This window comes from Capra hircus, chromosome 16, assembly GCF_001704415.2.
Source record: "Capra hircus breed San Clemente chromosome 16, ASM170441v1, whole genome shotgun sequence".
NCBI classification, from domain to species: Eukaryota; Metazoa; Chordata; class Mammalia; order Artiodactyla; family Bovidae; genus Capra; species Capra hircus.
Genome location: NC_030823.1, coordinates 5,714,672 through 5,741,548, shown reverse-complemented (window position 1 = coordinate 5,741,548; position 26,877 = coordinate 5,714,672). Strand labels below are relative to the sequence as shown.

Genomic DNA, 26,877 nt, shown 5'->3' with positions numbered 1-26,877 from the left:
AAATTAAATGAAATTTACATTTCAGTGTCCACAACTGAAATTCTGTCAGAATAGGGCCACAAATCTCTTCAGAAACAGAGTTGAATAGTTGAAGCAAAGACCATAAAATCTAAAATATTTACTAACTGGTCCTTTCCAATCTTTAGTTTAAAAGATTTATATAGATTTTAGAAAATAGCAATGTTAATTTTATAAAACATGCTGCTGCTGCTGCCAAGCAGCTTCAGCCGTGTCCGACTCTGTGCAACCCCATAGACGGCAGCCCACTAGGCTCTTCTGTCCCCGGGATTCTCCAGGCAAGAACACTGGAGTGGGTTGCCATTTCCTTCTCCAATGCATGCAAGTGAAAAGTGAAGCCGCTCAGTCGTGTCCGACTCTTAGCGACCCCATGGACTGCGGCCCACCAGGCTCCTCCATCCATGGGATTTTCCAGGCAAGAGTGCTGGAGTGGGTTTAAAGGAAAATTCATTATTATGATTTACTCTATCAATCTTCATAAGTCATGAATATATTTTTCTTTTAGAAAAAAAGAGTAAATGGTTGAATGAACTATTCCATAAGACCCACACCAAAACCAGAGTTATTTGTGAAATAATGTTTAAATATTATAAAAAATACTTGGTTTGTTTATAAACTTTACATGATAGTCACCTGCACATTATGGCTATAAAATTTTCAAAGTGAAGCTATCAAAGTAACAGCATAAATGAAAATTAAGAGACAAAATTCATGGACATCACCAGATGGTCAACACTGAAATCAGACTGATTATATTCTTTGCAGCCAAAGATGGAGAAGCTCTATACACTCAGCAAAAACAAGACCAGGAGCTGACTATGGCTCAGATCATGAACTCCTTATTGCCAAATTCAGACTTAGATTGAAGAAAGTAGGGAAAACCACTAGACCATTCAGGTATAACCTAATCGAATCACTTATGATTATACAGTGGAAATGAAAAATAGATTTAGGGACTAGATCTGATAGATAGAGTGCCTGATGAACTATGGACAGAGGTTTGTGACGTTGTACAGGAGACAGTGATCAAGACCATCCCCATGGAAAAGAAATGCTAAAAAGCAAAATGGCTGTCTGAGAGGCCTTACAAATAGCTGTGAAAAGAAGAAAAGTGAAAAACAAAGGAGAAAAGGAAAGATATAATCACCTGAATGCAGGGTTCTAAAGAATAGCAAGGAGAGATAAGAGAGCCTTCTTTAGCAATCAATGCAAAGAAATAGAGGAAAACAACAGAGTGGGAAAGACTAGAGATCTCTTCAAAAAAATTAGAGATACCAAGGGAACATTTCATGCAAAGATGGGCTCGATAAAGGACAGAAATGGTATGGATCTAACAGAAGCAGAAGACATTAAGAACAGGTGACAAGAACACACAGAACTGTACAAAAAAGATCTTCAAGACCAAGATAATCACGATGGTGTGATCACTCACCTAGAGCCAGACATCCTAGAATGTGAAGTCAAGTGGGCCTTAGAAAGCATCACTACGAACAAAGCTAGTGCAGGTGATGGAATTCCAGTTGAGCGATTTCAGTTACTGAAAGATGATGCTGCGAAAGTGCTACACTCAATATGCCAGCAAATTTGGAAAACTCAGCAGTGGTCACAGGACTGGAAAAGGTCAGTTTTCATTCGAATCCCAACGAAAGGCAATGCCAAAGAATGCTCAAACTACTGCACAATTGCACTCATCTCACATGCTAGTAAAGTAATGCTCAAAATTCTTCAAGTCAGGCTTCAACAATAGATGAACCGTGAACTTCCAGATATTCAAGCCGGCTTTAGAAAAGGCAGAGGAACCAGAGATCAAATTGCCAATACCAGCTGGATCATGGAAAAAGCAAAAGAGTTCCAGGAAAACATCTATATCTGCTTTATTGACTATGCCAAAGCCTTTGACTATGTGGATCACAATAAACTGTGGAAAATTCTGAAAGAGATGGGAATACCAGACCACCTGACCTGTCTCTTGAAAAACCTATATGCATGTCAGGAAGCAACAGTTAGAACTAGACATGGAACAACAGATTGGTTTGAAATAGGAAAAGGAGTATGTCAAGGCTGTATATTGTCACCCTGCTTATTTAACTTATATGCAGAGTACATCATGAGAAACGCTGGGCTGGAAGAAGCACAAGCTGGAATCAAGATTGCCAAGAGAAATATCAATAACCTCAGATACACAGATGACACCACCCTTATGGCAGAAAGCAAAGAAGAACTAAGGAGCCTCTTGATGAAAGTGAAAGTACAGAGTGAAAAAGTTGGCTTAAAATTCAACATTCAGAAAATGAAGATCATGGCATCTGATCCCATCACTTCATGGGAAACAGATGGGGAAACAGTGGAAACAGTGTCAGACTTTATTTTATTTATTTATTTTACTTTACAATACTGTATTGATTTTGTCATACATTAACATGAATCCGCCTCAGGTGTACATGTGTTCCCAATCCTGAACCCCCCCCCACTTCCCTACAAAATCACTGCAGATGGTGATTGCAACCGTGAAATTAAAAGATGCTTATTCCTTGGAAGGCATGTACACCCGTGGCTGATTCATGTCAATGTATGACAAAACCAATACAGTATTGTAAAGCAAAATAAATTTAAAAAAAAGTACCAAAAATAATAATAATAATAGAAAAAGACAAAACAGAGACATTACTTTGCCAACAAAAGTCCATCTAGTCAAGACTATGGTTTTTCCAGTGGTCATCTATGGATGTGAGAGTAGAAATGTGAAGAAAGCTGAGCACCGAAGAATTGATGCTTTTGAACGGTGGTGTTGGAGAAGACTCTTGAGAGTCCCTTGGACTGCAAGGAGATCCAAGCAGTCCATTCTGAAGGAGATCAGTCCTGGGTGTTCACTGGAAGGACCGATGCTAAAGGTGAAACTCTAATACTTTGGCCACCTCATGTGAAGAGCTGACTCATTGGAAAAGACTCTGATGCTGGGAGGGATTGGGGGCAGGAGGAGAAGGGGACGACAGAGGATGAGATGCCTGGATGGCATCACCAACTCAATGGACATGAATTTGAGTGAACTCCGGGAGTTGGTGATGGACAGGGAGGCTTGGCGTGCTGTGATTCATGGGGTCACAAAGAGTCGGACACGACTGAGCGACTGAACTGAACTGAAGAGACAAAAGAAAATTTAGTGGAGGTAAAGTTCTTTTATCCAATATGAAAACTCTTTTTTGATGAAGAAAATTTATCTTTCAAACCAAGAAATTTCAAACCTAGTTAGAACTATTTTTCATACATCATTAGCTAAGACAGTAAAATGGAGAATATTTTGTAAATTTAGAAGTTGACAGTCTCCTCTATTACTTCAATGTCTTTTCCATTTTTCTAGAAATAAAAAATATTTAACCTCTCAATTTTTCTGAAGTGTGTGTAAAGAAAGAATTTCTATCACAGCACCATTTCTAGAAATATACTGGTGGTCAAACTGTTCCTTCTTCCTGGCAAATATTTCATAAATCTATTTGAGTGTCATTAATTTCTTGGAGAGTGAAATTGCCTTCTGTGTATATGTCTAAGTTTCTTGTAATGGATATTTGAAAATGTGAGAAATTAATAGAAGGAGTTTTCTACATTCCAATTATATTTCAGTATATTTTAGTTCAGTTCAACATTGACTGAACTTCTATTATATGAAAAATATTAGAAGTGCCTGAATGATGTTACCATTACCACTAGGACCAGTGCTATACACCTAATAGTAATTGATACTCACTGAATGCTTACTCTGGACAAACAATTGTTCTAAGTACATTTCTCCATTATCTCAATTAATCTTCGAATGAACCCTTTTTACAGATAAAGCATTGTAGATCAGATGATTTTAAACAAAGCCACTGGTACACAACCAGTATAAAGTGAAACTGCCAAGGGATACAAATTCCTTTGGACTCCACCGTCAAGGCAGTTAAACACTGTGGTTTCCTTAAGAAATACCAACATAATACATGATAAGACAAGTAAACAAACTCTACTATAGGCTAAAATGTGATCAATAGCTTAAATATTGATACTATTTATTATGGAATCTTAGTTAAATGAACTGTAGTTCATTTATTCATTCATTCAAAACATTATTGATGCATATTCAATAAAAAAGATTGCTGAATGCTGAGACAAATAAGAGCTTAATGGAAGAAGCTGCATTACATGTTACTAAAAAATTGATTGAACTTCAATATGGAAGTAGAAACACAAACTAAAGGTAGAAAGCACATTATAATTTAATAAAAGCATTATTACTTATTTTTAATAAAAATGAAAAATACAAACTGTATCCTTAAAGCAAAAAATGTAAAATGTGATATATATTTATCATGGAAATACTGAGATACATATTTTTTTCTTTAAGGGTAAAGGCTAACATAGAGAAAATTAAAGCTGTAAATAGCTGTTGAAGCCAGAAATTCAAGGGTTTAGAATACTTTATCATCAAGAGAGATACTGGCTAATAAGAAGAGTGTTTTGACAGAAGTATGTAGGACTGATTCTGGGATGTCCAGAAGCGAAGGACATTAGTTTTTCACGGCAAGCACAAGTCCCAGTAAACCTTACAAACATACTCCAAGTTCGAGGACATTTCTTCATCTGGTGTGGTTTCATCTTCTGATTGATCACTTAGAAGATCACATGTTTGAATTGATGACGTGTCTGCAACCTCTAAAACGGGAGCAATGCTGGGTCTTCTGACTTCTTTACTTCCTTCTGTAGGAAGAGACAGGGTAGGGCCACTTGCTGATCTGCAGCTCGTGTCTTGCAAGTCTATGGCCACAGTACCTGGAACAATGAGAAGTGAAAATCCATTAAAGTGTTTGCCGCCTATGGCACTGGCAATCATTTAATGATTAAAGTGAGATGAAATGCAGTCAGTATAACCAGGAAATACACTTTGCACTGTTCACCCTTTAATCTCAAAAGTGATTTACTTCTTTTTAGTTGAGCATTTCTACCCACAGGGATAAAAAATTTTGTATTTGTGCAAAAGTGTATTTGCTGCAACTAGGTCTACAATATGAAACAAGATTTGTGAAATCATGAAATACTTAGACATTTAAATTTTAAAAATTGTTTAAATTTATATTTATTTTAGATTAATGAAAATTTTTGGTCCATTTCACTTTTATCGATTTCTCATTATATCTTTCCTCCTTATATTGTTGAGTTATCTTTCTTTTACTGATTTATAACTACTTTTTAATATTAGAATAATTAATGTTTATATTTATTAAGCCCTTCTCTGTGGTAAGCACAACTCTAGGCACTCAAGATATTCAAGGAATGAGACAGACAATGTTCCTATGCATATGGATTTGTCTTTAAGATAATCAAATGGACAGAGAAATGGAAAAACTAATTCTCAATAATGCTAAATACCATGCAGAAAATAAAACAGAATTATGTTATGTGATGTAGTATAGTGGGGACAGGAAGCAAGGGAGAGGATGAACTTTTCACCCAGTGATAAGATGCTATACTCTGAAATCATTACATTTGATTTTTTGATATAAAAAGAAAATCATGAGCACACAAGTCATGGAAATGCCTTGAGGCAGTAAGAACAGAGAATTTAAACAGCTTAAGGCTTTGACTCCTTGAAATACTCAAGGAATGGTAAATGGAAGACACAAATTCCTCTGAGATTTTTAAGTAACGTTTAAAAATTAGTATAAACATCAATTTATGGAAAGTGACTGTCTCTCCCTTTCTGGAGAAAAAAAAATCAATCTAATGGATGACTGCCACCATATTTCACAATCACTGGCTTCATTTATGTATTTATGGACAGCTGGCCAACCTTCAGAAAGCCCTGAGTCTCCATTTCATTTTATTTTTTGAAGCAACTATCAAAATGCTCTCCACTTCCTTGAAACTTCTGTCTGATCTTACAACCTTCTTCACTGCAAGAGCCTGAGATTTCAGAGGGAGAAAAAAACCTCAGGGGTTTTAACATCTCTTTCTTTGTATCATGGACAAAGCAGTCAGCAGCTGAATTCTAAAAACCTCCGAGAAATACCTTGCTGCTGGGAAAGACTGAGAGCAGGAGGAGAAGGGGGTGACAGAGGACAAGATGGGTGGATGGCATCACCGACTCGATGGACATCAGTCTGAGCAAGCTCCGGGAGTTGGTGATGGACAGGGAAGCCTGGTGTGCTGCAGTCACGGGGTTGCAAACATCAGACATGACTGAACAACAACAACATAGAGGAAGGGATTAAAATAGGCAGTGTTTCTGAATGTGAGAGTTGATAGAACCAAGACTAGGGAGACCATCTGAGTTCTCCATCTGGATATTTCTCAATATTGAACTAAATGTGGGACTCAAGATTCAGAGGCTAGGACCTCTGGAAATACTGTACATGACACTTAGATTAGAGGGAGCCTGGTGTGTCTGCTCTTAATGGGGAAGACTCCTTTGAGGGGCATGACACAATGTGTTTAAAATGACTGTGCCTGAGAAAACAATATGATGACCACCATTTCTGAGCAAAGGTAAAAGTGACTGGCATCAGAAACTGTACACTCCAGTAACTTTTTAGCACCACAAATAAGGATTAATTTATAGTTCAGTCCATCTTGGGAGGGACATGAGGATCCTAGAGAAAATGAGATTAACTTTTCCATTAATCAGGTGAGTGGATCTGATTAAACATTAAATTTTATAAATTTGATTCATCAAAATAAAACCATATATGATCTGCATCCTAATATTATAAATTAAAATCCACATTTATGACATTTATCCTCTGCAAAGGACCACACTGCATAATTCAGAGGGAAAAGTAATCTTTTGAAGGAAGATTATTTTTATCTTTTGAAAGAAAGCTGTCTTTCTATTGAAGAAATCCTTCAAAACCCTATCTTCAACCAAGTAAACAAGAAAGCTTCAACAAACTTTTCACTTTTTATTTCTGTTTGGAAGGAAAGAGATACCCCCATATTTATGTAAAACTCAACCCTACTCTTGTTTTGAGAGTTAAATCCCCACCTACTTCCCAAGGAGCCATGGTCTCTGAATTTCACCCCCTTCCAACTATGTTTGTCTCCACATCACTTCCAACTACCTCCTATCATCTTGCTGCTCAACACAGGAAACTTGGTGACTTCCTGATAATTCTGCCCACACTGATATTTGGCACCAAGCTGAGTATAGGGTGATGTGATCATGAGAAAGTCAAAATTTAGCAGGGAAGACACAGTTTTAAAAGCAGTTACAATTAAAGAAACAATTTCTTCTTTGAGCCTTTCCTTCCCCTAACAAAACCTGGCTCTTCTCTGATATCTCTCCTTGCAATTCTGAAGGTTGCAACACCAAAAGAGTGCCTGTGTTTTACTAGTGGGGAAATACCCTCAAAGTTCTCACTGCTTCTTTCAGAGCATTTTCCCTCCACCCCTTATGATATCCCAGCTCTGTATCATTCATCTTCAGAGTCCATTACCCACTGTCTTTCACTGTTTCCCTTGTACATCAACCCTGTGTTGACTTAACTAGTTTTGTTTTGTAACCTGACTTACAATCTTGTATTAGCTTCAGGTGTACAACACAGTGATTCAATGTTTTTATGGATTATGCCCCATATAAGTTATTATAAAGTATTGACGATATTCCTTGTGCTATAAATTTATCCTTGTATCTGGTAGTCTGTACCTCTTAATTCCCGTCACCTGTTTTGCCACTCTCCCCACTGCTAACCACCAGTTTCTTCTCTGTGAGTCTGTTTTGTTGTCAGTTCAGTTGCTAAGTCGTGTCCGACTCTTTGTGACCCCATGGACCACAGCACTACAGGCCTCCGTGTCCACCACCGACTCCCGGAGTTTACCCAAACTCATGTCCACTGAGTCGGTGATGCCATCCGACCATCTCATCCTCTGTTGTCCCTGTCTCCTCCCTCCCTCAAACTTGCCCAGCATCAGGGTCTTTTCAAATGAGTCAGCTCTTCGCATCAGGTGGCCAAAGTATTGGAGTTTCAGCTTCAGCATCAGTCCTTCCAATGGACATGCAGGACTGATCTCCTTTAGGATGGACTGGCTAGATCTCCTTGCCATCCAAGGGACTCTCAAGAGTCTTCTCCAACACCACAGTTCAAAAGCATCAGTTCTTTTCTTTGTAGTCCAACTCTCACATCCATACGTGAACACTGGAAAAACCATAGCCTTGACTAGATGGACCTTTGTTGGCAAAGGAATGTCTCTGCTTTTTAATATGATGTTTTGTTATATATTCTACTTATTTCTTTCTTTAACTTTTTTCTTTTATATTGGAATACAGTTGACTAACAATGTTGTGTTAGTTTCAAGTGGATAGCAGGTGATTCAGTTATTGCCCTTTTGAATTCTTTTCCTGTTTAGGCCATTACATAGTATGGAGCAGAGTTCCCTGCACCAAACAGTAGGTTATCCATTTTAAATATGGCAGTGTGTACATATGTGTACAATCCCAAACTCCCTATCTTTCCCCAGCCCTGCCCTCTCCCCAGTAACTATTGTTAGCTCTCTAAGTCTCTGTGAGTCTGTTTCTGTTTTCTAAACAAGGTCATTTGTATCATATTTTTTTTAGATTCCACATATAAGCTATACCGTACAATATTTCTCTTTGGTCTGGCTGACTTCACTCAATATGACAATCTTTAGGTTCATCCATGTTGCTGCACATGGCATTATTTCACTGCTTTTCATGGTTGAGTAATATTCCATTGTATATATGTATATACATCTTTATCTCTTCTCCCATTCATGGCCACTTAGGTTGCTTCTACTTCTTGGCTATGGTAAATAGTGCTGTAACATCAATGTGCATGTGTCTTGTCAAATTATGTTTTTCTCCAGATATACTCCCAGGAGTGGGGTTGCTGGATCTTGTTTTAGTTTCTTAAGAAAACTCCATACTGTTTACTATAGTGGCTGTACCAATTTACATTCCCACTAACAGTGTAGGCGGAGAAGGCAATGGCACCCCACTCCAGTACTCTTGCCTGGAAAATCCCATGGATGAAGGAGCCTGGTGGGCTGCAGTCCATGGGGTCGCTAAGAGTCGGACACGACTGAGCGACTTCAGTTTCACTTTTCACTTTCATGCATTGGAGAAGGAAATGGTAACCCACTCCAGTGTTCTTGCCTGGAGAATTCCAGGGACGGAGCAGCCTGGCGGGCTGCCGTCTATGGGGTTGCACAGAGTCGGACACAACTGAAGCAACTTAGCAGCAGCAGCAGCAGCAACAGTGTAGGATGGGTCCCTTCTTTCTACACTCATTTATTGTTTGTGGATTTTTTTTTTTTTGATGATAGACATTTTGATTGGTGTTAGGTAATATATCATTTTAGTTTTGATTTGTATTTCTCTAAAATTTAGTGATGTTGAACATCTTTTCATGTGGCTTTTGGCCATCTGTAGGTCTTCTTTGGAGTATTGTTTAGGTCTTCCACCCATTTTTGGATTGGGTTGTTTGTTTTGATAACATTCGACCTTATAAGCTGTTTGTAAATTTTGGAGACTAATCTCTAGTTGGTCACATCATTTACAAACATTTTCTCCCATTCTGTGGGTTGCCTTTTCATTTTCTTTATGGTTTCCTTTGCTGTGCAAAAGTTTTTGAGTTTAATTAGGTCCGCCTGCAATGCGGCAGACCTGGATTCGATCCTTGGGTTGGGAAGATCCCCTGGAGAAGGGAAAGGCTACCTACCCCAGTATTTTTGCCTGGAGAATTTCATGAACTGTATCGTCCGTGGGGTTGCAGAGTTGGACATGACTGAGTGACTTTCACTTTCAGGTCTCATTTGTTTATGTTCATTTCCATTATTCTCATGCAGCAAAATTTTATGAGAGTTGTCTAGACCTAGTTTCCCTAAGTTGTCTTCTGACATTTTGTCATAAACCCCTCTGATCCGGCATTCCCCAACTTACCACTTCACTGAAAGAGCTCTTATTGAGATAAGGAGCAATCACTTTTTTACTAAATTCAGTGGCCAGTTTTCAATTCTCATGTTATTTGACCATTACAGTCATTAGACATGGCTCATCACTACACCTTCTCCACACACTAGATTCATTTGGATTCCAGGACAAGACACTCCGCTGGTTTCCCTTTCAGTAGCTCCTTATTTGTTTCTTCTGCTGGTTTCTTCTCATTCCCTTGATATTTAATATTGACACGTTGCAGGATTTGGTCCTTTGTCTTCATTCCTTTTTCTGCCCACAATCATTTTCTCAAGGATCTTGTTCCGTCTCATGACTTTAAACATAATACATAAGCTCAGGAATCCTAAGTTAATTTTTTCAGCATACACCTCTCTCCTGAACTCTAGACTCATTTCAGTTTTTTTTTCCCAAATTAATTTAGTCAATTTACAATATTGTATTAATTTCTGCTGTACAACAAAGTGACTCAGTTATACACATATTGCGCATACTAAGTCATGTCTGACTCTTTGTGACCCCATGGATTGTAGTCCACCAGGCTCCTCTGTCCATGGGATTTTCCTGGCAAGAACACTAGAGTGGGTTGCCATTTCCTCCTCCATGGGATCTTTCTGACCCAGGAATCAAACCCAGGTCTCTGGCAATTGCAGGTGGATTCTTCACCACTGAGCCACCAGGGAAGCCTATACACATACAGATATTCTTTTTTATATTCTTTTCCGTTATGGTTTATCACAAGATATTGAAGTTCCCTGTGCTATACAGTAGGACCTGAACTCTAGACTATTATAGTGAATCTTTTATTTGACATTTTTCTCTCAATATCTAACAGAAATTTGAAATGCACTACCTTCCAAACTGAATTCTACATCTCCACTGGTTCCCTCCATACCTTTCTCATCTAAATGGATGGCCATTCCCATTTTCCTGCTGCTTACACTAAAAACCTAACTCAATGAAACTCAGTGAAACTATGAGCCGTGCCTTGTAGGGCCACCCAAAATAGACAGGTCATGTTGGAGAGTTCTGACAAAATGTGGTCCACTGGAGAAGGGAATGGCAAACCACTTCAGTATTCTTGCCTTGAGAACCCCATGAACAGTATGAAAAGGCAAAAAGATATGACACTGAAAGATGAACTCCCCAGGTTGGTGCCCAAAATGCTACTGGAGAAGAGTGGAGAAATAACTCCAGAAAGAATGAAGATACAGAGCTAAAGAGAAAACAATGTCCAGTTGTGGATATGACTGGTGATGGAAGTCAAGTCCCGTGCTGTAAAGAAATATTGCATGGGAACCTGGAAGTTAGGTTCATGAATCAAGGGAAATTAGAAGTGGTCAAACAGGAGATGGCAAGCGTGAACATTGACATTTTAAGAATCAGTGAACTAAAATGGACTGGAATGGGTGGATTTAATTCAGATAACCATTATATTTACTACTGTGGGCAAGAATTCCTTAGGAGATATGGAGTAGCCATCATAGTCAATGAAAGAGTCCAAAACGAAGCACTTGGATGCCATCTCAAATATAACAGAATGATCTCTGTTCATTTCCAAGGCAAACCATTCAATATCAGAGTAATCCAACTCTATGCCCCGACCAGTAATGATAAAGAAGCTGAAATTGAATGGTTCTATGAAGACTTATAAGACTTTCTAGAACCAGCACCCAAAAAAGATGGTCCTTTTCATTATAGGGGACTAAAATGCAAAACTAGGAAGTCAAGAGATACTTGGACTGACAGGCAAATTTGGCCTTGGAATATAAAATGAAGCAGGGCAAAGGCTAATAGAGTTTTGCCAAGAGAACACACTGATCATAGCAAACACCCTCTTCCAACAACATAAGAGAAGACTTTACACATGGATATCACCAGATGGTCATTACCAAAATCAGATTGGTTATATTCTTTGCAGCCAAACATGGAGAAGCTCTTGACAGTCAGCAAAAATATGACCAGGAGCTGACTGTGGTTCAGATCATGAACTCCTTATTGCCAAATTCACACTTAAATTTAAGAAAGTTGGGAAAACCACTAGATCATTCAGGTATGACCTAAATCAAATTCCTTATATTGAGTAAAAGTGAGAAATAGATTCATGGGATTAGATTTGATAGATAGAGTACCTGATGAACTATGGATGGAAGTTCATGACATTGTTCTGGAGGCAGTAATCAAGATCAACCCCAAGGAAAAAAAAATGCAAAAAGGCAAAATGGTTGTCTGAGGAGGCCTTACAAATAACTGAGAAAAAAAGAGGGGTGAAAGGCAAAGGAGAAAAGGAAAGATATACCCATTTGAATGCAGAATTCCAAAGAATAGCAAGGAGAGATAAGAAAGCCTTACTCAGAAAATAAGAGATACAAGGGAACTTTTCATAAAAAGATGGGCACAATAAAGGACAGAAATGGTATGGGCCTAGCAGAAGCAGAAGATATTAAGAAGAGGTGGTAAGACTACACAGAAGAACTAAACAAAAAAGATCTTCATGACCCAGATAACCATGCTGGTGTGATCACTCATCTAGAACCAGAAATCCTGGAATGTGAAGACAAGTGGGCCTTAGGAAACAAAGTTAGTGGTGATGGAATTCCAGTTGAGCTCTTTCAAAACCTAAAAGATGATGCTGTGAAAGTGCTGCACTCAATATGCCAACAAATTTGGAAAACTCAGCAGTGGCCACAGGACTGGAAAAGATCAGTTTTCATTTCAATCCCAAAGAAAGGCAATGCCAAAGAATATGTAAACGACCACATAATTGCTCTCATCTCACACACTCGCAAAGTAATGCTTAAAATTCTCCAAGCCAGGCTTCAGCATTACATGAACTATGAACTTCCAGATGTTCAAGCTGGATTTAGAAAAGATAGAGAAACCAGAGATCAAATTGCCAACATCTGTTGGATCATCAAAAAAGCAAGAGAGTTCCAGAAAAACATCTACTTCTGCTTTATTGACTTTGCCAAAGCCTTTGACTGTGTGGATCACAATAAACTGCAAAATTCTTAAAGAGATTGGAATGCCAGACCACCTTACATGCCTCCTGAGAAACCTGTATGCAGGTCTAGAAGCAACAGTTAGAACCGGCCATGGAACAACAGATTGTTTCCAAATCGGGAAAGGAGTATGTCAAGGTGGTATACTGTCACCCTAGTTATTTAACTTATATGCAGAGTACATCGTGTGAAATGCTGGACTGGAAGAGGCACAAGCTGGCATCAGGATGGCTAGGAGAAATATCAATAAACTCATATATGTAGATGATACCATGCTTATGGCAGAAAGTGAAGAGCAACTAAAGAGCCTCTTGCTGAAAGTGAAAGAGGAGAGTGAAAAGGCTGGATTAAAACTCAACATTCAAAAAATGAAGTTCATGGCATCCAGTTTCATCACTTCATGGCAACCAGATGGGAGGACAGTGGAAACAGTGACAGACTATTTTCTTGGGCTCCAAAATCACGGCAGATGATGACTGCAGCCATGAAATTAAAAGATGCTTCCTCCTTGGAAGAAAAACTATGACCAATCTAGACAGCATATTAAAAAGCAGAGACATTACTTTGCTGATAAAGTTCTATCTAGCCAAAGCTATGGTTTTTCCAGTAGTCATGTATGGATGTGATAACTGGACCATAAGGAAAGCTGAATGCTTAAGAATTGATGCTTTTGAACTGTGGTGTTGGAGAAGACTCTTGAGCATCCCTTGCATAGCAAGGAGATACAACCAGTCCATCCTACAGGAAATCAGTCCTGAATATTCACTGGAAGGACTGATGCTAAAACTGATACTCCAATATTTGGCCACCTGATGAGAAGAATTGACTCACTGGAAAAGACCCTGATGCTGGGAAAGTTTGAAGGCAGGAGAAGAAGGGGATGACAGAGGACGAGATGGCATCATATTCGATGGATATGAATTTGAGCAAGCTCTGGGAGTTGGTGATGACAGGGAAGCCTGCCGTGCTGTAGTCCACGGGTTCACAGACCACTGAACACGACGGAGCGACTGAAATGAACAGAACTGATACTCAAATCCTTGAGTTCTTCCCACTTCTCTATTACAGCTCACTTCTAATTCAAGAATACATTTGAATCAGTTCTAATGAGGTGGATGAAACTGGAGCCTATTATACAGAGTGAAGTAAGCCAGAAAGAATACAGTAGACTAATGCATATATATGGAATTTAGAAAGATGGTAACAGTCTTTTGGACTCTGTGGGAGAGGGCAAGGGTGGGATGATTTGGGAGAATGGCACTGAAACATGTATAATATCATATGTGAAACAAATTGCCAGTCCAGGTTTGATGCATGATACAGGGTGCTCGGGGCTGGTGCACTGGGATGACCCAGAGGGATGGTACGGGGAGGGAGGAGGGAGGGGGGTTCAGGATGGGGAACACGGGTACACCCGAGGCAGATTCATGCTGATGTATGGCAAAACCAATACAATATTGTAAAGTTAAAAAAAATAGATTGATCATAAAAAAATAATAAAATAATGGCACCCTACCCTACTCAAAGTATACCCATGACTTTTTCTCTCCTACCACTTCCACTAGAAAATACATTGGATCCTTGACCCTAAGCATCTGTTGTTAACATCAGCCACAGTGATTCTGTGAAGATGGAGTTCAGCATAGGTGAGACCATGCCATTGCTTTGCTGAAAACCCTGTGATGACTCCTACTTCACCCCGAGTAGAAGCTACAACTCTTACATTGACTTAAAGAGCCCAGCATGATCTGGCCCCTTTTTACCTCTCTCCCTACCTCTCCTGCACTCTTACCATCAAATTACTGTGTTTGCATCATGAGGGCCCCTTTATTGATCCTGGAGCACATCAATCAGGTTCCTACCCCTCCTGTAGGGCGCTTGTACCAGTTATTATCTCTCCCAGGAATGCTTTTCCTTCAGATATTCACAGGCATAATGCCCCTATTTTCTTCAAGTATCTTCTCAAATGCCACCTTTTCATTGAGGCCTACAAGCCACCTAAAAATTCAATTGTCCTAGAATTCATAGACGCTTTTTGCTAACTGTTTTCTTCTCACTTTCATCTTACTACTTATCACCTTCTAATCTACTAAATACTTTACTTATTTTTATATGTATTGTTTATGGCCAGACTTCCCCATGATACAATGTTAGCTCTGGAAGCAAGGAATTTTCATATGTTCTCTAATTAATCACAATTATTTCTTCTTAATTTGGAGTATAACTGCTTTACCATGTGTGTTAGTTTCTGCTGTACAAAGAAGCGAATCAGCTACATGTATACATATAGACCGTCCCTCCTGAGTCACACTCCCTCCCCATCCCCAGCCATCTAGGTCACCACAGAGCACCGAGCTCAGCTCCTTGTGTTGCAGCAGCTTCACACTAGCTATCTATTTTACATATCATAGTGCATATATGTCAATGTTACTCTGTCCATTTGTCCCACCCTCCCATCCCAAATACTTGTGAGAGTTCCTGGCATGGACTAGGTACTCAACAAGTAATTCTTAGACATGTGAAACCAACAAGTAAAACGTCTATAGAAGATAAAATATGTTGTATCAGTGACAATCTGAGTTATCTAACAAAGTCCAAGCAGGGCCATGAAATATGTCTCAGAGGGAGTGATATTAAGACTGAGATGGAAATGATTAGAAGTAGTTACATAAGCAAAGTTGGGGGCTGGGGAGTAGATCCTCTCAGAGGAAACAGTGCATCAAGGCCCATTGGTAAAAAACCATTAGGAAGGACTGAAATGAATTAATATGATTGGGGCTAAGGAGAGCAACTGAAGGGATGATGAAAAGCTATTAGTGAAGACTAGAAGAAATTTAATACGATTGGGACTTAGGACAGCAACTGAAGGAATGGTAAAGTGTGGGACTAAAAGCATAAGAAGGAATTATTTTAAGAGATACTTAAAAGTGATCATGTAATTTATCTTCTAAACGAGGGTATTCTTAAGAATCAAAGTGGATTTCTATTCATAATGACACCAGGACAATGTATATAATCTGGTACTATCCTGGGAACACAAGGACTGCTTCAAGTTTAAAAAAAAAAAAGAGAGAGATTTTGTTCATCCAATTGGAAACCATTTTATAGTATAAAATTTAGGCTTTTTTCCCAATAGCTAATTGGAAAAGATTAAAGATTAATGCAGGAGCGTGATTATAACATTATGTAAAAATTGTTACTCTGGTAGCAAGGTGGAGAAGAGTGCAGGGCAGCAAGGCTGGAGGCATCGAGAAGAGACTGGGGGGATTCTGGAGTGGAAGGACAGGACGATGGAGACTCAGACCAACCGAACTGAGCATGGACATGGCAACGAATGACTGTAGAGGCCACTTGATCAAATTTAGTGGAATTCAGTGAAATACAAAGTATAAGAAGAGAAGAATAGTGAAACGTGAGAATTCTGTCATTACAAATCAAAGGGTGATGATATCACACTTTTTAGCAAAAAACAAACAAACAAAAAAACAATGAAGGAGGAAATTGTTTTGAATGAATATAGAAAGATTAGCTTAATTTGAATATACCACACTGGTTTTTCCAATGCTTGTTTGATTTTTCCAAATAGCCAGTGGACAGTTGAATATGTTGCTGTGAAAAGAGATTTAAGGTCATGATTTAGGTAAGGGGATCATCAATTTATGGAAAAGAATTGAATCTTGACGAGCAGACATGACAATTTTGGGAAAATGAATGTGCAGGGTGCAGAGGGAATAGCACTAGAGCGTTTTAGGAACATGGTCAATATTGTCACATTCTGTGACGATTCCGCTGGATTTAGTGAGGAGAGTGGAGCAGTGGCCTTGCCAGAGCAGTTTCAGTGGCATACTGGTTGCAGATTTCAGACTGAACTGGTAGAGACATGAGGGAATGGTAAGATTTCAAGCCAGCAACTGAAGCCAACACTTGGAATCGATCTGTGAAGATGTGAAGGCATGAGGTCCAGAAGTGTGTGTGTGTGTGTGTGTGTGTGTGTGTGTGTGTGTGTGTGTGTGTGTGTAGAGAGACATGAAAAGAGTCAGAGAGAGAGAAACAGGGAGGAAGAATGAATTGGTGATTTAAAAAAAAATAAGAATTCAAGTAATGAGGATTAATAAAAAAGTGAAGTCCCTAAGAGGGAAATGGAGAATGGCTTGCTGCATAAGTGAGGGTATTTATATTAAAGTATTATAAGCTAAAAGAAGGAACACATTTTCCTTGTGACAGAAACTAAGTGCATGTAGGTTTGTATGTGGTTTGGTGACAAAATTTAATGGAAGTTCTTATTTGTCTGAATCTTTTTAAAAAAATTTCTGTGTCACAGAAGCTAACTTCAGTAAGAATTAGATAAAAGATTGTGGAGTCTGCGGAAACAGAGAGAGAATCTGAAAGAGCCATTATTGATAACTGAATATAAAACTTACAAAGAAATACAGAAGTGTCTGGTGTTTATATTCTAATCAGATATATGAAACTATTGTTTGAAGTTTTGAACTATTTAATTTCTTACCAGTTTAACAAATTAGCAATTTTGTTCTGTATATTTAGTTATTTAGTTACACCAAGTTTGTAATACCCACAAGTATATTTTAAATTTGACCTTGGAATTTTGAGCAAAACAAATATACTTATTATTCTTTTTAAAGAAGGAAATTAATTATATTTTCAAATTTATTTATACTTACCCATGCTGGCAATTATGCTATGTACAGGCAATCTAGATGGTCCATGATAAAACGACCTTGGTACATTGCTTTTTTTCTGATGGTCATGGTTTTTAAATGCTGAATTCTCTTCTTTGGTAATATTAATATAAAAACATGTATCTGTGGCATTCATAATATATCGAGGACCTGGATTCAGCAAAATGTTTTTATTATCCTCCCTCCTAATACCAATCAAGCAGACACCAAACCTTAATTTAAAAAAGAAAATAAAGGAGTTTAAGTTTAAAGTTCAGCAAAGATCTTAGTTTTTTTCTTAAGCTTGTATGTTAAGAAAATAAGTAAACTATTAAAAGGCAAAGGAAAATTTAAACCACAAATAGGAAGATTTTAAAGCCTGAAAAGATCTTGTAAGTTCAAAGTTCTTGTCTTTATAGAAGAAAACAAACCAAAAAAAACCCCAATATCTTAAGTGTGTTGTGAAATCAATTTGGATACTTAAGACTATATATATATATTTTTTTTAATAAAAAAGAATGGAATAAAAGATAAAAGAAAACATCAAAGCAAATATCATTTAGTAAGGGCTTTTTTTTTTTTTTTTGGTAAATTTTGTGTTTATACTGGGTCTTACCATCAAATGTATATCTTAATTTGGCCATAAAATAAAACAGTATTTTAATTAACACTTTAAAATTTAGATCTATATAAAAGATTCATTTTCTTGTGATTTTCTACAGCATTAAAATGTTTTTAAAGATAATTGAAAAGATGTTAAAGTCAATACTGGGCTTCCCTGGTGCCTCAGACAGTAAAGAATCTGCCTGCAATACAGGAGACCTGGGTTTGATCCCTGGATCAAGAAGATCCCCTGGAGAAGGGAATGGCAACCCACTCCAGAATTCTTGCCTGGAGAAGTCCATGGAGAGAGGAGCCTGGTGGGCTATAGTCCAAGGGGTTGCAAAGAGTTGGACATGACTGAGTGAATAATGCTTTCACTTTCAGTCAATATTCCTACTAAATTATACTTTATACCCAAGAATCTTAACTTGTAGAGACCATACAAAAGGTGAGAATTCAAATGTCTCGAAAATTATGATAATAATTCAAAAATACTTCAATATGAGCACCAATATGGGTTGCATTATGCGAAACTGGATGTAAATTAATATTTTAATTCCATTCTGAGATGGAAACATACTTTTTGTGTGCATGAAAAGAAGCATATGTGAAGCTCTTTCCTTCATATTCAGCAAAAAATGTGCTTTCTTCCAGAACGATGTGGTACACTTCATTCCCAGAGCACCTGCCATACATCTTCTGCCACTGTTCTGGCGACTGCTGGCCTTCTCTGCAACAAAAGCACACACACATACACACACACAGAGACAAACAGTGAATGTGGCTCAAAGCACAGTCGCTGTCCTACATGCTCCAGAGTTTCCCAACTTCAGGGAGGAACAAGCACGGTTCAAGGAAGTATCTGTGTGGTGTTCAAAGTGATGATGTGATCACCAAATATTTACAAAGAGTCACCTACAAGAATTTCGAAACTACAGAATATAGATGCTTGCTAAATGGCAAATTCTTTAAAAGAATTTCACAACCCAATTAATAAAAGCATTTGTTGTGATCATGAACCAGTGAGCTGTAGCAACTGAATTTTAGACTTCGTTTATGTATATCATGTCATGCACAGCCTGTATATAATACTTGTCTTATAGTCTCAATAATATAGCCCACTAAATCCCACTTAAAATAGCTGCTTGGCCCCTGTATGTTTTTGACTTTGCTTTGTATTTAAAATTATAAATATATATATCTCAACTTATCAGTTTGATTTCATTAAAAGAATACTCTTTATTTCTGTCCAAATCATAGCAATGGCATCCTCCCAATTGTGTAGAAGTTAACAAAAGATATGTTTTGTGATAAAAGAATCTCTGAGAGATTTTCAAAAGCACTTTTTAAAAAGAAGATAAGTTTATCACAGAAAATGTAGTTTCTTCCCACCCCCCTCCAGAACAGCCTGCTCAGTGGCTTTAGAAATGTATCAAAAATTCAACTTATGCAAAATTTATTGTAAAGATACATGAATGATTTCCCATTTTGTACAATAAATTCCACTTGGTGAGTAAAGCTTATGAACTCTTTTAAGTACAAGAAATATACATTCTAGAATAAATGTATACATTTATAAAAATAAAAAATATTTCACCATAATCTCTGTAGCTTCTGCACAGATTAAAGTCATATCTATCATATTTTTAACTGAGTTTTATTTGAAGGGTTACTGGGAGATAAACATTTATAAATATTTTCAAAATGTAAGTTTTTTTTTTTTAATGTATATTTTCCAGGTATGTTTCATTTGTACTTCATCCCTTCTTGAAAGTAAAAGTCGCTCAGTCTTGTCCAACTCTTTGTGACACCATGGACTGTGGAATTCTCTAGGCCAGAATACTGGAGTGGGTTGCCATTCCCTTCTCCGGGGGATTTTCCCAACCCATGGATCAAACCCAGGTCTCCTGCACTGCAGGTGGAGTCTTTACTGCTGAGCCACAAGGGAAGCCCAAGAATACTGGAATGGGTAGCCTATCCCTTCTCTAGCAGATCTTCCTGACCCAGGAATCAAACTGGGGTCTCCTGCATTGCAGGCGGATTCTTTACCAACTAAGCTATCAGGGAAGCTTAAGACTTAAGATCTTGGGCCTTGGAGTCTGACTGCCTGATCTGAACCCTAACTCTACAATCTTGGGTGAGTTATTTAACTTCTCTATGATACTTTATTTCCATAAAAAAAAAAAATTATCAGTGTTACTGGGTTGAATTAAATGAGATAGTACAAATAAATAATTTAACAGTATAAATTAATCATTTAGCAGATTTGGGGAGCATAGTAATATTCAGTAAATGTTAGTTTACATTATTATTTTGCTGGTATGTCTTCTTCATTGCTGAATTTTGGAGCCACTTTCAACATTCCTAGTCAACAATATGAACAATATTACTCTTAAAGCCTTTACCCTTTTTTCCTATAATATTAATATATTTTTGGAAATAGGATAATATAAAACAAAACACATTTGACCATGGAATACATATGGCTACATCTAACTACTGTTTCCTAAGAATGATTATTTTTGGTGGAGAACACCTTTCCTTTGACAAATAAAAACAAAGCTATCTTTGATATGTACCATACTGCTGCTTGGCAAGATAGCACTTGGCAAAGACAGAATCCATTTAAAGGGCTGAAAACACGAGAGAAGGGGCCAGGAATTCATCAGGGTTTGTTTGGCATCTGAAAGGCAGCATAGGGTCAAATAATAGTCGCATAAGGGCACTAAGAGCTATTCAAGCGAATCACAAATCTAACTCCAGCTGCTGAAATGGAAATGCAATGTGGTAACTTGGAAGGAAACAGAAAAGGAGGGATTTGGCCAAGGATGATTGTAATGAATTTCCTTAAATCACTTGCTTGTCTTCATGCTATTTCATAATGGTACCTTTTTACCAAACGTTTTTTTAATGAGTCTCTAATTTCAGCTAATTGTAAATATACAGAATTTTTTCCTTTTCACTTCGTGTTAATTGAGAAATGTTGGAACTAAGCCACTCCATCTTTTACTGATGGGTATGTCTGGGTCTCACTTATTAATTCCTACATGAAATATTTATTGAGCACTTGGGATGTGCCAAGAAAAGTTCTAGATTTCAAGGCTAAGACAGTTGACAAAAGGGCAGAAATGCTTTCTTTCTTGAAGCCTCTAGTGGAGGAAAACTGGCAGTAAAGCAAATTATGTGTTGGAAGTGGTAAGTGGTAGAGAGAAAAGAGAGGGAAATTTTCAGGGCTGGGTTGGAAAATAAATGCATAATCGAAGAAGACCTCCCTGAGAGAATAACATCTAAGTAAAAAATAGATGGGGAAGCAGTAGAAACAGTGTCAGACTTTATTTTTTTGGGCTCCAAAATCACCGCAGATGGTGACTGCAGCCATGAAATTAAAAGACACTTACTCCTTGGAAGAAAAGTTATGATCAACCTAGATAGTATATTCAAAAGCAGAGACATTACTTTGCCGACTGAGGTCCGGCTAGTCAAGGCTATGGTTTTTCCTGTGGTCATGTATGGATGTGAGAGTTGGACTGTGAAGAAGGCTGAGCACCGAAGAATTGATGCGTTTGAACTGTGGTGTTGGAGAAGACTCTTGAGACTCCCTTGGACTGCAAGGAGATCCAACCAGTCCATTCTGAAGGAGATCAGCCCTGGGATTTCTTTGGAAGGAATGATGCTAAAGCTGAAACTCCAGTACTTTGGCCACCTCATGCAAAGAGTTGACTCATTGGAAAGACTCTGATGCTGGGAGAGATTGGGAGCAGGAGGAGAAGGGGACGACAGAGGATGAGATGGCTGGATGGCATCACTGACTCGATGGAGGTGAGTCTGAGTGAACTCCGGGAGATGGTGATGGACAGGGAGGCCTGGCGTGCTGTGATTCATGGGGTTGCAAAGAGTCGGACACGACTGAGCGACTGAACTGAACTGAACTGAAAAATCCTGAGAAGAGTGAGAGAGATAACCATAGCAGAGAAGACTGTTTAAGGCAGAAGCAACATCAAGCGCTTCCCTAGGGCAGCGCGGTGCCTGGTGTGGCTGAGGAAAAGCAAGGGGGAGGAGGAAATGAGGCCAGAGGAATAACTAGTAGGGAAACGGGTCACACAGGGATGTCTAAAATCTTATGATCATGTTGGGCTTTATTGGGAAAATTTGCAAAGATTCTGATTTATATTTTGCGGAAAATCCCTCTGGTCGTTGTTCTGAGAATAGACTGAAGCAGTGGCAATGATCAGTGAGGACTTTACCACAAAGATCCAACCAGAAGGTGATGGCTTTGGATCAGGGGAGATTCTGGGCATATTCTGAAGGTGGACCTAGGTGTATTTGCTGACGGAAAAGAAAAATAGGAATAAACACCTTAAGGATCGAATGGCCATCAGAAACACAAAAATTAAATGACTGAATGAGTGAATAAATAAATAAATTCCATACAGCTAAAAGTGAAAATGCAAGAACTAATGCTTAGTGAGCATCATGGGGAAATGTCAAATACAAAATGTTCAGAGAATTAAGTAGCTCTAGGTAGGGTGTTTAGTGAACTAGATCCTAGGGAGAAGACAGGTAAATCAGAGATCATATATGCGGGCTTCAGAAACACTTGAAATAAAAAACATTTCGAATGCTAGGTTCATGGATGCTTATGATAATATTCTTGTGCATTTAAGTGTCTGAAATAGATGTTAAAAATGAAATGCATGTTCACAAAAGTGAACAAAAAAACCAAAACTAGTAAGGATTTTAAGTTTTTGTTGATACAATTTTTCACTGCTACCTTTCAAAGCAGCATCATAGGGTATATTATACACCCCACCCCCTCTTTACCAATATTTTGAGAGTAACATTTTATTTAGGGAGAAAGTAATATTTTCCCTTCATACTATGATGAATGTATCAACTTTTTTCCAAATGGCTACCCAGTTATTCAATTTATTGAATAGTCCAATTTTTTAATCAATGATTTAACAACTCCATTATCAAACACCAAATTCCTAGGTGCCTATGGGCACCTAGGTGCCTCTATCTCAAATTTCTAGTCTGTCAAGTTGATTTGCCTCTGTCCATTCCCTAACACTACACTATATCAAGTATTTTAGGTACAAAATTGTTCTAAAATACATCAGGCTAATCCCTCTCTTTATTGTTCTGCTTCAACATTTTTCTTGCTATTTTGGTTTCTTCATTTTTCCATATGAACTTGAAATCAGCTTGATTACTTGAAAAAGAGTATTGTTGATATGATTATTGGACTGATTAATAAATCTGGGTGAAACTGACATTTTTGTGATACTGTCATAACTCCATTTGTATGCTTATTACTTGTCTCTGTCTGCCACCATCTCTCACTCAGCATGAAGCAGAATGTAAACACCATAACTTCTCAGACCACTGTCTATCTTGTTTTCTGTGGGATCTCCAGTAACCAGAGCATTTTACAGAATGCAGTGAAGTGAGCTCAAAACATATTTGCTTAATGACAGAATTTTATTCTTCTGACAGTCTTTAAGATGCATGCTAGCATTATGCCCATCACATAGATAAAGAAACTGAGGATCAGTGGTTTCAAGTCTTTGGTCTTGCCGGCATGGATAGAAGAGTCTGTGACAAACACTGCCTTTATTCAGAAGTTTCAGTTCTGAACACTCTAATATTCAGTGTGAATGTGTAGCTGTTCTATTTCTTTTCTTTGGGGTACTAGAATTTGGGAAATAGATGGGGAAACAGTGGAAACAGTGTCAGACTTTATTTTTGGGGGCTCCAAAATCACTGCAGATGGTGACTGCAGCCATGAAATTAAAAGACGCTTACTCCTTGGAAGAAAAGTTATGACCAACCTAGATAGCATACTGAAAACCAGAGACATTACTTTGCCAACAAAGGTCAGTCTAGTCAAGGCTATGGTTTTTCCAGTGGTCATGTATGGATGAGAGAGTTGGACTGTGAAGAAACCTGAGCACAGAAGAATTGAGGCTTTTGAACTGTGGTGTTGGAGAAGACTCTTGAGAGTCCCTTGGACTGTAAGGAGATTCAACAGTCCATTCTAAAGGAGATCAGCCCTGGGTGTTCTTTGGAAGCAATGATGTTAAAGCTGAAACTCCAGTACTTTGGTCACCTTACACAAAGAGTTGACTCATTGGAAAAGACTTTGATGCTGGGAGGGATTGGGGACAGGAGGAGAAGGGGACAACAGAAGGTGAGATGGCTGGATGGCATCACTGACTCAATGGACGTGAGTCTGAGTGAACTCCGGGAGGTGGTGATGGACAGGGAGGCCTGGCGTGCTGTGATTCATGGGGTCACAAAGAGTCAGACACGACTGAGCGACTGAACTGACTGACTGACTAGAATTTGAGAGCCAAATTTTACTCCAACCTTTATTAATAATACAGGGCATTTCATAGCCTATAGATTTGTTAAAAAAAAACAAAGCATAAACCTCTTGTTTTCAACTTATCATTCTATCCTTATTTTCTTTCATCTCTTCCTACTTCATGTATCTGGGTAGACTTAAGATTATTTTTTAATGAGACAAAAATAATCATAAAGCTGAGTAAATGATCTATTTCCGTTTTATACAAGAGAATTCTACCACTTAAATAACTCTTGAATGTACCACTTACCCTTTTCTCCATCATCAACTCTTACACTCTTAAAATATTCCTACTCCATTTCCTTGCCTCTTACATGGATTTGTGCTACAATAAGAGTGAATTTCAAAATCTCAAATCACTTCAGGTCACTTTCCTGTTAAAAATAATTAAACAGTTTCCTCCTCCCATCTGAAAAAGGTAAACTTTCTTACCATCATTACCAGTCCCTCCTGACCTATGCCATGCCTGTCTTCCAAATTTCATCTGTCATTTTTGTCTCCTTTCTCTTGGGTGCTCCAGCAAACTTTAGTTTCCCCTGATCAAGAAACTCTCTTACCAGGTCTTCTAACCTGTTCCTTCTTCTGCCTATGTCCTCATTCTTGGACCCACAGTTCAGTCATTACTCTTTCAGCCATGCAGAGGTGGCTTCATGATAGTATAACATGAAATTATATTAACTGTGAAGAAGGCTGAGCGCCAAAGAATTGATGCTTTTGAACTGTGGTGTTGGAGAAGACTCTTGAGACTCCCTTGGACTGCAAGGAGATCCAACCAGTCCATTCTGAAGGAGAACAGCCCTGGGATTTCTTTGGAAGGAATGATGCTAAAGCTGAAACTCCAGTACTTTGGACACCTCACGCGACAAGTTGACTCATTGGAAAAGACTCTGATGCTGGGAGAGATTGGGGGCAGGAGGAAAAGGGGACAACCCAGGATGAGATGGCTGGATGGCATCACTGACTCGATGGACGTGAGTCTGAGTGAACTCCGGGAGATGGTGATGGACAGGGAGGCCTGGTGTGCTGCGATTCATGGGGTCGCAAAGAGTCGGACATGACTAAGCGACTGAACTGAACTGAACTGAACTGAACTGAACCCTTAATGTCTTGCTTCCTTGTGAAATAGGCTCCATGGGACAAAGGATCATCTCTTGTTTACTGTGCTATCTCTGAGATAAGACATCTGGTCTGACAGAGTAAGTCTTAATAAATGTTTTATTAAATGAACAGAGTATAACCTAACAGTGTTCTTCATGCTCAATTACTAAATTTTCTGCTTTTCTAATTATATAATTCCTTTCTCCTTCACCAAAATCATTTTTTATGTCTTATCAATTACTTTCCCTATGATGGATTTCCTATTAGAATGAGGAGAAAAAGCCTTCACTGAGTTTCATAATTATAAATGGACATGAAATGATCTTAACCTCAGCAGCAGTAAAAAACACGAAAGATACTAAGGACAAAAAGCAAAGAATGAAAAGCTTCATGAAAATTATGAAAAGCCATTTAAGAAAGATTTACTCTGTGTTTACATAAATCAAATGACCATTTAGGGAAGACAGTCTGCTTCTGCATTTACTTACTGTTGGCCTCAAAGTAAACTCCAGCATGTAAAATAATATAGCCTATAGTTTATGTTTCTGACCCTTTACAGGCTGCTTTACCATACTGACTGGTAATGCAGTAGTAATTGCATTATACAGTAACTGACTATATAGTAACTGACTGGAAATTAAATAGTAATAAATTCTTCCTAGACAGGTTTATGTCTACCTTAATTTTCAAAATAATGCCATCTCCAGTTCTTAGAAAAGGTGTTAGTAGAAAAAAGAAAGGAAATAAAAGAACATAAAAAGTAAATATTATACTAGGAAAATAGAGGAAACACAGAATAAAAGCTTGTGCTCAATGCTTGAAAAAATATCTCTATTTTCCCTGAACAAAGGGTCATGCTGTGAAAATTCATAAATCCAATACCATAGTCATGAGAGCCTTAGAAAAGCTTCAGTGCACATCCCAGGACCAAAGGAGGCTTACGCCTGCTCCTTTCTGCATGCTTAAACCCTAAACAAAAGTGTTACATACATATACACATATATTTGGAAAAAGGAAGGAGAAGTATAAGGAGAGGTGATAGAGAGCTGTTTATGAGAAAACAAACAAAAATGTCTGGTGAAGTAAATTGCAACTTTCATGTCAAAATTTTCAAGACTCTGTAGCCTTCACCCAAGCTCTTTCAAATCTCCAATTCCTGTCCAGTAATAATAA

At 38.2% G+C, this 26,877-nt stretch overlaps 1 protein-coding gene across 2 annotated transcripts in view; it reads right to left on the bottom strand.

The window, feature by feature from the left end:
• KCNT2 (potassium sodium-activated channel subfamily T member 2) overlaps positions 1-26,877 on the bottom strand; it is a 439,686-nt gene that overhangs the window by 103,389 nt on the left and 309,420 nt on the right. For both annotated transcript variants that reach the window (XM_005690450.3, XM_013970060.2), the window contains exons 15-17: positions 18,820-18,969; positions 17,640-17,869; positions 4,608-4,821 (exon numbers count right to left, since the gene is read on the bottom strand). In XM_005690450.3, the coding sequence (XP_005690507.1) occupies positions 4,608-4,821; positions 17,640-17,869; positions 18,820-18,969 (594 nt within the window). The remainder of the gene's footprint in view (positions 1-4,607; positions 4,822-17,639; positions 17,870-18,819; positions 18,970-26,877) is intronic.